Genomic DNA, 14,181 nt, shown 5'->3' on the forward strand with positions numbered 1-14,181 from the left:
TTTAAGTTAATTTTTCTTCTATAGCAATTTAGGTATGTCTTTTGTTAATCCCTGGTAACCATCTTTGGCTTTTAATTAGAGTGTTAGTGTAAATATTGATCTGATTTGTTTTTGGCTTTTTGCATTGCTATTTTTTTTCTACTTGTTTCTTCTGTTTTTCTTGTTTCCATTCCTCACTTTTATTTTGGTGGTATCAGAGTTTTTGGATTCAATTTTGATTCCTTTATTAGCTTTTTTTTTTTTTTTAAGATTTTATTTATTTATTCAGAGAGAGGCAGAGACATAGGCAGAGGGAGAAGCCCGCTCCATGCGGGAAGCCCGATATGGGACTCAATCCGGGATCACGCCCTGAGCCAAAGGTAGATGCTCAACAGCTGAGCCACCCAGGTGTCCCTGTATTCTTTCTCCTTGGTCATGGGTCACATATTCTTCATTGCATGTTTAATAACTGTTTACTATTTTGGATGTTTTAACGGTTAACATTATAGGGACTTTTAGTGAAAGCGTATTTCGTTTTTTTCCTATAAGCAATTCCTGGGAGATTGTTTCAGTAGATCTGTCTATCTACTTAGGTGACTACCTACCTTCCTACTTTATGTATCTCTGTATCTATCAGTGGCAGATATTTTATCTATCAGTGGCAGTATTTAAACTCAGTTAAAATACATGACTCTTACTCTAGAGTATGATCTTTATTACTAAGCCATGGCCCTCCTGGTATCTAAATGGAGTGTCTTAGGTGCTTTTGAAGATCTTGTATCCTGTTTGGATAGAAACTTCGTGCCCTTTTGCATGAACTCTGGAGTCTCCCTTGAGCTCACAGCTGCCCCGAAATCCATTTGCTAACTCAGTACAAAATCTCTGGGGGCCTGCGCTTCTGCTATTCTGGCTTGCAAATTCCAGACATTTCTGCAATTTGGAACAGGTAACTCTTCCTCATTGCCTCAGTGAAAGTGTAGTTCTACTTGGGCAGTAAATGTCTCTGGGCAGAAAGCCAGGCTGGTCATGGGTCTCTGCTCTGGTATTTCCCTTTTCTGGAGGCTTATGGTCGTGCACTGCCTGTGTTCGTGCCTGAAACAGTGGCTTCATAGGTTCCCTCCAGTTTTATAGTTTTACAGTTGAGGGTGAGGGCAAGTCCAGTACTGACTACTCTGATGGCTGGAAGCAGACATCTGGCAGTTTGCTTATAGGCTATGTCTTCCTCATTAATAACATTAATGACATTACACGATTTTTTTTTTTTTTTTTGCCTAGCTAGAGTATGACTGATTTTTCTCTGACAGATTATTAATTTCTCTGCTGCAGCATTGCTGTTAACCTAGGTAGGTGAACATTGGATCCAGAATCAGTCTTTAGTCCATTGCTACACTTGGTCACATAGCTAATTAAATGACAAGTCATCCTGATGGTTTGCCGAGAAGAACTTTGCCTTTTGCACAAATTGTCGTCGGCACCATCTTGTCACGTGGTTCTCATTGTCAGCTTCAGTGACAGGCTGTGAATGGTGATTCCACATGGGTGCAGAGTTGTCTTTTTTTTTTTTTTTTTTTTAATGTTTGAGAGAGTGCAGAAAGAATGAGAGCAAGACAGAGCAAGTGAGTGCACGAACATTGGGGATGGACAGAGGGAGAAGGAGTAGAAGGCTCCCCACTGATCAGGGCCCCAGATGCGGGACTCAATTCCAGGACCTTCGGATTACGACCCAAGACAAAGGCAGACACTTAACCAACTGAGCCACCCAGGTGCAACCTCTTGGTGCAGTTGTCTTAAGGTTTTTTGAAAATGATCAGTTTTAGAATCAGTTTTGTGTTCTGTTCTTAGTTTAATTGTTAACGATTAGTTATCAGATACGCACTTCTATAATGTGTTTTCTGCATGAGGGATTCATGTGTATTTGTATGTAAAATTGATTTTAAAAATATTTTCAGGGGCAGTGGGTGGTTCAGGGGTTGAGCGTCTGCCTTTGGTTCAGGTCGTGATCCTGGAGTCCTGGGATCGAGTTCTGTATCAGGCCCCCCTGTGGGGAGTCTGCTTCTACCTCTGCTTATGTCTCTGCTTCTCTCTCTGGGTCTCTCATGAATAAATAAATCTTAAAAAAAAAAAAAAAGAATTAATGACCCTGTCCAGATGTATAGTCTGTCTCCTAAATTTTTTTCCTTAGATAGCCTTCCCACTTTCATAGAATGTGGCTCAAAATTACTTGAGTTGACTCCCAAGTATAGATCTTTTTATCCTCTGGGCATGTCCAGATTCATCATAAAATGGGGTGGGAGAGTCTGCTTATACCTCGTGTAGCTCTGTTGTTCCTTGTGGTATGTGGCTGCCACCATTCAAAAGTGTTGAAGCCTGAGCCCAGGTCCTCTAGAGCCCTGCTGTCATGGAACACTGTGCTTGCGGGAAGTCACACAAGACCCTGTAAAAAATATACTCCGTTTTGCTTGTTTTCTAAGTGTGGCATGATATCACTGTAGGAATATAATCTTCTATTCCTTTCTTCTGTTTCAGGCACTTCGCCTTAGTAACATGGCCATGGGGAAGACCACTACCGGCCAGATTGTCAACCTGCTGTCCAATGACGTGAACAAGTTTGACCAGGTAGGCTGCCCCCTTGAGGGATCCTTTTTCATTCCTGACACCTTCCTTGGTTTAACTCGGCATTTCTGATGCCAGTTTTTGGTGTAGAATATAAGATGAGGATACTTTTTATTCAATTTTCATTTCTTCTATGTGCAATTTAGGTATAGCACTACTATGTGTTTTCTGGTGATAGGCATTTTGTGTTCCTAATGTGTTTACAGCATACTTCAACAATGCATGTTTACAGCATACTTCAACAATGCATAAGCAGACAGTTCCTGTCCAGCTTGTTTAAATGTTGCTAATAGTCCTTCATAAGTGGCCTTTCTGGGCACATGTTGTTGGTATTCGTGGCTGAATTACCATTATTATGTTTTGTTTTGTTTTTTTTTTTTTTAAGATTTTATTCATGAGAGAGAGAGAGGCATGCTGAGACATAGGCAGAGGGAGAAGCAGGGAGCCCGATGTGGGACTTGATCCCAGGACCCGGGGATCATGAACTGAGCCAAAGGCAGATGCTCAACCACTGAACCACCTAGGTTCCCCTGCTGGCTGAATTCTTTGGCCTGCTCTATATGATGACATCTTGGTGGGGAGGGATAGTTCTGTGCCCTGTAGAGTGCTATATAGGAAAGCCCCCCCCCCCTTTTTTTTTTTAAAGATTTTATTTATTTAGAGAGAGGGCAGGAGCAGGGAGAGTGGCAGAGAGACAGGGAGAGAGAATCTCAGGCAGACCCCCCACCGAGCATGGAGCCCAATAAAGGAGCCCAACAAGTGGCTGGATCTCATGACCCTGAGATCTTCACCTGAGCCCAAATCAAGAGTACGATGTTTAACTGAGCCATCCAGGTGCTCCATTTTTCTAAAGGATTTCATTCATTCATTCATTCATTCATTCATTCACTCGAGAGCGACAGAGCAGAGGGTTTTTTTTTTTTTTTAAGATTTTATTTATTCATGAGAGAGAGAGAGAGAGAGAGAGAGAGAGAGAGAGGCAGAGACACCACAGGGAGAGGGGGAAGCAGGCTCCATGCAGGGAGCCTGATGTGGGACTAGATCCCAGGACCCCAGGATCATGCCCTGGCTGAAGGCAGACGCTACGCTAAACTGCTGAGCCACCCTGTTTAGGTTCCTGTCTTCTTTCAGAGCAGATTGTTTCTGTACTGTGTTCTCACTGGTTTTGTGTTTATGCTGTCTTAAGAAAGCATTGTCTCTTCTCTTTTAAGGTGACAGTATTCTTGCACTTTCTGTGGGCAGGACCACTGCAAGCTATTGCAGTGACTGCTTTGCTCTGGATGGAAATAGGAATATCCTGTCTTGCCGGGATGGTAGTTCTAATTATTCTTCTACCCTTGCAAAGCTGCATTGGGAAGTTGTTTTCATCACTCCGGTAAGAGAAACACTGGTTTAAAAAATGGGTAATATGCATTTATTAATATCCATGGTCTGGCCCCTGCTTTTGATGAAAAACAAATGTCTTCTGTGATCTCTTGTTTGTGTTGATTGTATCGGGTCCAGGCTTAGCCATGGAGGCTCCAGCCTTAAGCTGAGGGCTACTCTGGAAACTGAGATAGTGAAGGCATCCACTGGCTCCTCCTGGCTAGCTTTTTGGGCCCTGTGCCTCATTAAGTTGTGTCTTCCAGCAGAATTTACATATGATGAAGTTATTTCAACATATATTAAATGATAGTATAATTTAAGTATCTACTTAGCGGTCCATTTCTGGCTGCATGATTTTTTAATATATTTTTTTAAAGATTATATTTATTCATGAGAGACACATAGAGGCAGAGACCTAGGCAGAGGTAGAAGTAGGCATCCCTCGGGGAATCTGATTTGGGACTCGATCCCAGGACCCCGGGAATACAACCTGAGCCAAAGGCAGACGCTCAACCACTGAGTCTCCCAGGTGCCCCGGGCAGCGTATATTTTTGTTATGCTTATGTTAGAGGTATTTTCATGTGTGCATGTCTTTTTTTAAATTCAGTGTGACCAATAAATTACAAGCTCCCCAAGGGCAAGGTCAACCTCAATTGTGTCTTTAGATGTCCAGCTGTCCTAGCAGCATATGCGATAGAAAAGTGGCTGGTGATACAGGGTTTGATGATGATGAAGCAGGTTCCAGAGGCTGGAAATGGGTCACTGTCAAGATTTTCAGTTGGATGATGATGAGCTGTTTGAAGCACATCGAGTTTTCTCTTCTGTTTCTTACCTTGTGGTTTTCTCAGCATGGAATTTGCTCTGCGATGGAGAGATGTTCTGTGTCCTTGGAGTCCCATTTCAATGCTACTAGAACTCAGAAGCTTTTCCTGCTCTCTCCTTTGCCCAATTAGAATCAACAGCCCTTTCTTTTCTGCTCCCCAGTACTTCGTTCTACTATACTATACCACAACCAACTGTAGTATTGTTAGATTCACAGGTTATTTGCCTTCCCTACCCAAGCATGACCTCTTGGAGCAGGCGATTTATATCTGACTCTCTTTCGTGTCTTCCTTAGTCCCTATTGCAAGTTTTCTAAGATACTACTTGAATTGGGATGAACTGTTGCCTTCCAAACTGAAGTCTCTTCCATTTGTATTTTGAGTCGAGCCACCTGTGTTGTCTGAGTAGAGGCGCTGGAGGGAATCATTTGATCCCTGGTCGTGGGCTGTGTCTGCTGCTGATAAGGAAAGTGGGGCTGTGGCTCATCTCTCATGTCTGTCCCCTTAGGAGTAAGACTGCAACTTTCACAGATGTCAGGATCAGAACCATGAATGAAGTTATAACTGGCATAAGAATAATAAAAATGTATGCCTGGGAAAAGTCCTTTGCGGATCTTATCACCAATTTGCGAAGGTACGGTTCTCTGTATATTACCCCATGTTTTTTTATTTTTCTGTCTCCTGCTTTTGCTGAAATATTTGAGGAGCCTTAGGAAGTTTTCCCATTAAAATGTGAACTAAAACACTAAACATACCCTGCCCCATGCTATGCAACATATTAATTTGCTCTCCCATTTACCATTTTCTTTATTATTATTATTATTATTATCTTTAAAGATTTTATTTATTCATGAGAGACAGAGAGAGGCAGAGATACAGGCAGAGGCAGAAGCAGGCTCCCTGCAGGAAGCCTGATGCGGGACTTAATCCCAGGACTCCAGGATCAGGACCTGAGCCAAGGCAGACGCTCAACTAATGACCCACCGAGGTGTCCCACCATCTACTTCCTTTCTTTTCTCTTTCTTTAAAAAGAGCTTTTATTTATTTATCTGAGAGAGAGCATGAGAGAGGCTTCTCCCTGGGGCATAGGGAGAAGCAGACTCCCCTCTGAGCAGGGAGCCCAATGTGGGGCTCAATTCCTGGATCCTTGTATCATAATCTGAGCCAAAAGAAGACCCTTATCCAACTGAGTCAACCAGGGGCACCCCCCACCCCCATTTAGGTATCTTCTTAAAGAGAGCGCGTTTCTACTACAAAAATGAAATTCCACGTATTTCTTCATACCCTGAATTCCAAACAGTAACGATATTATTTGCTAATATGACAGTGGCATTGAAACTATAATTTATGTGAGCATTGCAAGAAGACGAAGATTGTAGAGATTGGGCCAGACTATACCTCAGTTTTTTTTTTTTTTTTAATTTTTTTTTTATTCATTTATGATAGTCACAGAGAGAGAGAGAGATAGAGGCAGAGACACAGGCAGAGGGAGAAGCAGGCTCCATGCACTGGGAGCCTGATGTGGGATTCGATCCCGGATCTCCAGGATCGCGCCCTGGGCCAAAGGCAGGCGCCAAACCGCTGCGCCACCCAGGGATCCCTATACCTCAGTTTTATTTGTGCCAAACAGAAACAGAGCCATGAGAATAGCCCCATGCCTTTGCTCAGTTCTGCATGTACTTTGTAGGTGCATCTCCCTCTACATCAAATGCACTCAGCTTTGCATCTTCTCTGGTCCCCAGCAAGCCCGACTAATTTAGCTCACTTTCTGCGCCCCCCCGCAATCTCACTGCCTGGCTCCAGTCATCAGTCATGTGCATCTTCCCCAACTACACTGCTCTGAGGGAGGCACCTCTTTGTGCATCCATGCTGGCTGTTTCTGTCCGATGCACACATTTTCTCTTCCCCCCTATGAATCATGAGCTCTTAGGGGGGACAGGCTATGTGCCCATCTGTCCTCAGCAAGGTGATCAACACAAGACTTCTGTCATTTGATGCCTGCCTGTTGAATGAACATTCATACCTGGTCTGAGTGACCCAGGCAGTTTTACAGAGTGACATTAAGCCTCCATTTAGTTGAGGTGAGCGACATTGGCATTTAGCCCTGGAGCCTGTGCTGTAAGATAATTCCATAAAATGGGAAAGTGATTTGTCTTAATCCTGTTCTCTACCTGGAAATGGAGCCACATGCAAAAGATAGTTGAATTTATGACTTGGATGTTGTTGCTTCCTTGAAAACCATTATCCTCTACTCTTTGCCAGGAAGGAAATTTCCAAGATTCTGAGAAGCTCCTACCTCAGAGGAATGAATTTGGCATCATTTTTCGTTGCAAACAAAATCATCATTTTTGTGACTTTCACCACCTACGTGCTTCTTGGCAACGTGATCACAGCCAGCCGTGTGTTTGTGGCAGTGTCGTTGTATGGGGCTGTGCGGTTGACCGTCACCCTCTTCTTCCCCTCGGCCATTGAGAGGGTGTCCGAATCAGTCGTCAGCATCCAAAGAATCAAGGTTCGGTGACAAACACCTTTTTTACGTTATAAGTGTATTTTAAGCAAAATGCCTGTTCTGAATTGGGGTCACCATGTTATACTTAGGTGAAGCCTGGCAGTCATTCAAGAACGTTGTGTGTATTCCCCTCTCAGTCTTGGTAGAGTACAGGTAGCTAAGTTGCTGATCATTTCTGGCCGGCAACATTAAATAGCAGTGACACAGGGATTGTGAGGTACAGGTGATAACTGCTGGGTGGTTAAAATGTCTAAAGCAGCAGAAATTTCACAAGCAGATTTCATCCCACGTGCCATCTTGAAGGACTAGGGCAGTGACTGTAAGACTGGGGTTGGAGTGAGGGGAGACCAATTTCTCTCTGGGCTGGGATGGAAAGAGCTTGCAGAAGGCCCTGCTCCTTGGGTGAGGATGAGTCTCTCTGAAAAAAGGTGAGTTCTGTCCTTCATAGATGCCTGGTTTGTGGTTTCTGAGTAGGCCTGTGGATCTCCTTTCACGTTTTCTTTCTGTCTCACTCTATTTCTGGGAAAGTCTTCCATATTTTATCATACCCTGCCCTCAACCATACCCACTACCTCCTTTTCCAAAATAGCTGTCCCTACGTTGCTCAGGGAAAGTAACTTGTATCTTCAAGATGCGGCCCTCAGGTATTTTTAGGTTTATAAATAAGCCTAAAATGAAAATAGATTGGCTCAGTGAGGCAGACAGGGCATGATCTTGAGTGCCTCACTTTACACAAAAGTCTGGTTTATTTTGTTCCTGCTTCTCCACAGTGCTGGATATGTATTAAAATACGTCTAGTGAAGTTTGATGGCTCTGGGTTTGATTTTCGTCTTCTTTTTCTAGTTTTGTCATAAAAGCTGAGGTTTATTTTATTTTATTTATTTTATTTTTATTTTATTTTATTTTATTTTATTTATTTTATTTTATTTTACTTTACTTTATTTTATTTTACTTTATTTTATTTTACTTTATTTTACTTTATTTTACTTTATTCATGAGAGAGAGAGAGGCAGAGACACAGGCAGAGGGAGGAGGAGTCCCTGCATGGAGCCCGATGTGGGACTCGATCCCCGGTCTCCAGATCATGCCCTGGGCTGAAGGAGATGCTAAACCCGTGAGCCACCCAGGCCACCCTGAGTTTTTTTTTTTTTTTTTTTTTTTTTTTTTTTAAGGTTTTATTTATTTGATGAAAGCAGGAGCACGAGCAAGGGGAGCAACAGGCAGAGGGAGCGAGAGAAGCAGGCTGTTTATGAGCAGAGAGCCCAACATGGGGATTGATCCAGGACCTCAGGATCATGACCTTCAGCCTAAGACAGATGCTTAACTAACTGAGCCACCCAGGAGCACCTCTTATTTTCTTTTAGATCTTAGACTCTTTTTCAACCTCTGTTTTCTATAACCCTTTAAAAAAAATTAGATCTTGAGTGCATCATAAGCACCTAGAGTTCTTATTAAAACTGAATTATAACATGTTGGAGATTGATTCCCTGGGTCATGCAGAGCCCAAGGTATCCGTGTCTTAGTCAAGTGTGCCCATGTACCTGGAAATATGCCACATGTGGGGAACATTGCCCCCCTTGTGGAAAAAAGCCAGGATGTACTTAGCAAGTTATAAAAAATGTCAGGATTATGTTAAGACTAAAATCAGGTGAGAGGAGAAGCTAACACCTGTCTTGGTTTATGCTGGATGTTTTTGGAGGGGGCATATGTTGAGGATTCATTCCATTGCTCCACAAAATAACTGAGCACCTACCTTAATCCTGGGGCGGTGCTAATGTGTATGTAGAATAATAATGTGCAGATATCCTTCCTACTTGGAATGCATGTATCATCAAGTAGGGGTAAATAAATACTCAAAGGCACTCACTGTTAAGATGTGTTTCATGGCATTAGTCGTTGAAAGGGATAGTCTGAGCTGCCTTGAGGTGCTTTGTAAACATAATTTTGGAGGTAGAGCTTCCTGGGAAGGCTGAAAGAGGGACCAGGAGAGTTACAGTTATGGGTGGTTAGGAGGGGATGGGAAACGTTTGGGGGAGGTAGGGGGCTGATACTTTTCATTATTGTGGGGATAGTTATGTGACAAAAAAGCTCTTAAAAAGTGCTTGGTGCACCCAGAAGGAGGTCCATGTATTTGAGGAGCCAGAAATGTCTAGTGGTGCACAATAGAGAGTGCTGGGAGGTCTGAGCAGGGCAAACAGCACCCTACAGACTACATTAAGCTGTTTTGGTTTTGCTTTTTCAGAGCTCCCTCTGGCTGCAGCCTGGGGACTGGATCAGAGAAGATGGGGGTGGGTATCTGGGATAGAGCAAGAAGATGCATCAACAGGCTAATGCAGGAGTACCTGGGTGCCTCAGTGGTTGAGTGTCTGCCTTCCGTTCAGGTCGTGGTCCTGGGGTCGAGTCCCACATCTGGCTCCCCACAGGGAGCCTGCTTCCCTCTGCCTGTGTCTCTCTGTGTCTCTTATCAATAAAATTTTTGAAAGAAAGAAAAAGGCAAAGGCAGTCCGGGAATAGGATGACATGGTTTGGATTAGGCTGAAATTGATGGAGGCCTGATAGCCACTCAGGAGAGTATCTTGGGTCCCTGACAGAGGTAATAGGTAATGATTAGAATGAACTGATCCAGCATTCCCTCTTCTTCCTTTCCATGCCACTCACTTAGATGTGTTTTGTGTCAGCAGGAGAGGAAAGGTATGCAGAGTTCACTCCCCAGGTAGTCAGGACCAGGCAAGGTTTGACTTGTAGGGTCAGAAGCTGTGTTGGCATACAGGAGCTTGCTGTCGACAGTGTCTTTTGCAGCCCAGGATTCAGTAGGCAGCGCAGGCATGATTTCCAAAGAGCTTGTGTTTGTTAGCTGTAGGAGCTAAATCCAGCAGACCTCCCCCTTCAAGATGGTTCTATGGTCTGCAGCTCTGGGCTAAATTCTCATGTGGGCTGTCTAGCGTAGTATCTTCTTTTCTACATATACTTTTTCTTTTCCTTTCCTTTCCTCTTTCCTCTTTCCTCTTTCCTCTTTCCTCTTTCCTCTTTCCTCTTTCCTCTTTCCTCTTTCCTCTTTCCTCTTTCCTCTTTCCTCTTTCCTCTTCCCTCTTCCCTCTTCCCTCTTCCCTCTTCTTTCTTCTTTCTTCTTTCTATTTTTATTTATTTATTCTTGAAAGATACACAGAGAGAAAGGCAGAGGGAGAAGCAGGCTCCATGTAGGGGGCCCGATGTGGGACTCAATCCTGGAACTCTAGGATCACGCCCTGGGCCGAATGCGGGTGCTAAACTGCTGAGCCACCCAGGGATCCCCGTCTACATACACTTTTCAATTTCCTTTTTCCCATGTACTTAAAATGAAGGATTTATTATGAAGTTACAGGTCTAAGAAGTTCCTTCTATTTTTCTCTTAGTGACATTGGACGAGTCCAATAGGATTATAAAAGATCTTGTCTTCAAAGCACTGGAAGTCTTAACAACGTCTATGCCCAATAAAGTGTGTCTCTGAGGTTATATTGTTCATAATGCTGCTTAGGCTTTTTGCCTACCAGCCACTCTGAAGTCAATCTTTCTGGCTTGAGTTCTGATGTCTGATACTTTCCTGCATGACCTGTTCTGGGTATGCACTTCATGGCTTTAATGGTAATTTAATATCAGCCTTTTCATCAGCTTGAGTACTAGAGAAAAATCCAAATAGTGCTTCTGGCACCTTTACAAGCTGTTCATGTGTTGAATGGTGTCTCATTTAACCATTGAGAGACTGTAACTTCTTTCTCCACTCAGACCTATTTCTGGACAAATGCTCAATTGATTTATTTTCTTACTTTGTGCATAGTTTTCCTTTTCTTTTTTTAAAAAATATTTTTTTTATTTATTCATGAGAGACAGAGAGAGAGAGGCAGAGACACAGGCAAAGGGAGAAGCAGGCTCCATGCAGGAAGCCCGATGTGGGACTAGATCCTGGGACCCCAGGATCCTGCCCTGAGCCTAAGGCAGACACTCAACCACTGAGCTACAGAGGTGTCCCCTTTTCTTTCTTTTCTTGATGGTGGTGGAATTTCTATTCTAATATGCATGTACTGAATATTGAACTTTATGTCTTGTTAATAATTTTATGGTAAAAAATTGGAATTTTATTCTGTCTAGGCAAGATTCATAACTCGTAAAACTTTTTGTTTGTTGCTGTGTTAACTCATACTCTGTAAAACTGTAGTGATGTAGTCAGTGGTCAGATTCCGTTGAACCCGCCATATGGTCTGTTGGCTTCTTTTGGGGATATCCAAGACTTCGCTGACACAGGCGTGGGCAGCGAGCCCAGATGAGTGAGGAATGCGTGAGCAGGCCATGCCTCAAGTAGCTGGGTCTTTCAGAGAAATGCATAGGAACACATTTTTCTTTTCCTGCACAGAAGAAACTTTGCATATTCAGCTTTTACCGGTTCTTTTGAAGTTGAGTATTGTAATCACATTTGTAGCTTTGTGAATAGTAGACAATTTCGAATGACTTGAAGACTGTTTATGATTTTTGTAGTAGGTGACTTATATGTTGTTTCCCTAAGAAACTTAAACATGCTTAGTTCGTTGCTTCCTACATGGGTTAGGGTTAGCTTTGCCCATGGGAACTAGAATACGCACATTAAAACTGCTTTCAGAAGGCAGTATTTTTGTGTGTCGGTTTGTGTGTGTGTGTGTCGGTTTCTTAGGGCTGTTATAACAAAGTACCACAAACTAGGTGCTCAGTGCAACAGAAATCTGTGGCTTCATCTTTCTGGAGGCCAAAAGTGTCTTAAAATCAAGATGTCTTCAGGGTCACGATCCTTCTGAAAACCCGATAAGGGAGAATCTGTCGTTGAGTTTTCTGACTTCTGGTGGTCCCTGACAGACCTTGGCATTCCTTGGCTTGCTCCACTGACTGAGCCAGCCAGGCACCCCTCTGCATTTTCTTCTTTTAATTGACTGTTTTATCTTTTTTGTGTTTAAAGACTTTATTTATTTGTTCATGAGAGACACAGAGAGAGGCAGAGACATAGGCAGCAGGAGAAGCAGGCTCCATGCAGGGAGCCAGATGTGGGACTCGATCCTGGGTCTCCAGGATTATGCCCTTGGCCGAAGGCAGGCGCTCAACCGCTGAGCCACCAGGAGTCCCTGCATCCTATATGGACACCAGTCAGATTGGATTTAGAGCTTACCTTATTCCACTATGACCTTACTTTAATTACTAATGTCTGTAATGACCCCATTAGCAAAAAAACATAAAATTTTGAAGTAACTGGGGTTATGACCTTTTTTTTTTTTTTTTTTTGAAGACCGTTCACTCCATAAGAAGCTCCATTGCTGGTGTTCTGTTCTCTGGTGTTAGAAACCTAGACACTTTTTTATCATTCATTGTGTGTGGTCTTGGCTAAGCTGGTGACTTCCAAGCACTGTGGGGAGGGAGGAAGGTTCCTGGACATTGTCAGTTTCCAGTGGCCTGAACTTAATCAAGTGGCTACACATAGCTCCAGGGGAGGCTGGGAAAGGGGTGGTGGTGTGTGTGTCTCTTTTCAAGGCTAGCATTGTCAGCTAAAAATTAGGGTTTTGTTTCCACAGGAGAATGAGAGCAGATTCTCATGGCCATTAACAGTCTCTGCCACATGGTCAGTGTTTTGGTGGTATAGAGGTTATTAGTTATTTATTCCATTTCTGTACCAGTGCAACTTTTCTCATTGAATTATGTCTAGTGTTTATAGAGCAAGAAGATTTCCTTAGATAGGTGTTTATGCTACCTTTGTAACAGTTAACAGGACTTCGTTTTATTAGATTGCACTGGGTAGCTGCTAACTAGTGTGGAAGTAGAAGATGTGACCATTTCTGCTGCCCAAGAAGAGTTGCTAAGGAGATTATGAAAAGTGCTTGTAAAATATTTTGTAAGAGATAGAAACTTGTTACAGGGATTTTTTTCAAAGAATTACGACAAGGGATAGTTAATGATGAATGAAACATTGATTTCACATGTATAGGGAGAAAGTGTACCTAAGTGTCCCATGAAAAGTCACAACAAATAAATGAGTAGAGCCGCATTTTTCACTGAGAGTCTTTGCCACTGGTGTCGTGTTCGCAGCCTGTCCTTTCAGGCCAGCTTGATTCCTCAAAGCCAGGGGGATGGCCCTCATCTTTGTGTTCCTAGCATCTCACGTACTGCTTGGCACATGGTGGGATTAGGTAAATATTTTTGGAATCATTTCCTACCAACTCCCCTGTTTATTGTTAGTAACAGAGAAGTAAAACAATAAAAATGTCCAGGTTCTAAATGTGTTCACTATTTGTTTTTTATTTTTATATTTTTAAAAGATTTTATTTATTCATGAGAGACACAGAGACAGGGCAGGAGACCTAAGCAGAGGGAGAAACAGGTACCTGTGGGGAGCCCGATGAGGAACTCTATCCCAGGACCCCTCGGATCATTACCTGAGAGCCAAAGGCAGACGTTCAACCACGGAGCCATCCAGGGTGCCCTCACTATTTCGATCTCTGTTTTCTCTTTAGGGAGAAGAATCCGTATACTTGTTGAGAAAGTGACAAGATAGCTTTGTAAACTGTTTGTATATATATACATTATCTATTTTATAATTACATAGGACATGCTGTGTTGTGATGGGAGTCAGCCGTTCAAATATAGTGGGTAAAATGATACCTGGGCTGTGTAAAATGCTGCATTGCAAATTACCAGGAAGGCAATTACTTTTGCTTATGCCTTGCTCCTGCAGTTCAACCAGCCTTTCTCCTTATTCTGCAGAACTTTCTGTTACTTGATGAGATATCCCAGCGCACCCCTCAGCTGCCATCAGATGGGAAAATGATAGTGCATATACAGGACTTCACCGCCTTTTGGGACAAGGTAACAAATTTTCCATTACAAGGGAGAAGGAGAAACAGG

At 42.9% G+C, this 14,181-nt stretch overlaps 1 protein-coding gene across 1 annotated transcript in view; it reads left to right on the forward strand.

Annotated features, from left to right (window-relative positions):
* ABCC4 (ATP binding cassette subfamily C member 4 (PEL blood group)) overlaps window positions 1–14,181 on the forward strand; it is a 246,477-nt gene that overhangs the window by 73,481 nt on the left and 158,815 nt on the right. Inside the window, exons 5-9 of the mRNA XM_077855182.1 lie at window positions 2,506–2,595; window positions 3,804–3,967; window positions 5,287–5,412; window positions 7,041–7,290; window positions 14,041–14,142. Coding sequence (XP_077711308.1) covers window positions 2,506–2,595; window positions 3,804–3,967; window positions 5,287–5,412; window positions 7,041–7,290; window positions 14,041–14,142 — 732 coding nt within the window. The remainder of the gene's footprint in view (window positions 1–2,505; window positions 2,596–3,803; window positions 3,968–5,286; window positions 5,413–7,040; window positions 7,291–14,040; window positions 14,143–14,181) is intronic.

The sequence above is a fragment of the Canis aureus genome, chromosome 17 (assembly GCF_053574225.1).
Source record: "Canis aureus isolate CA01 chromosome 17, VMU_Caureus_v.1.0, whole genome shotgun sequence".
NCBI classification, from domain to species: domain Eukaryota; kingdom Metazoa; phylum Chordata; class Mammalia; order Carnivora; family Canidae; genus Canis; species Canis aureus.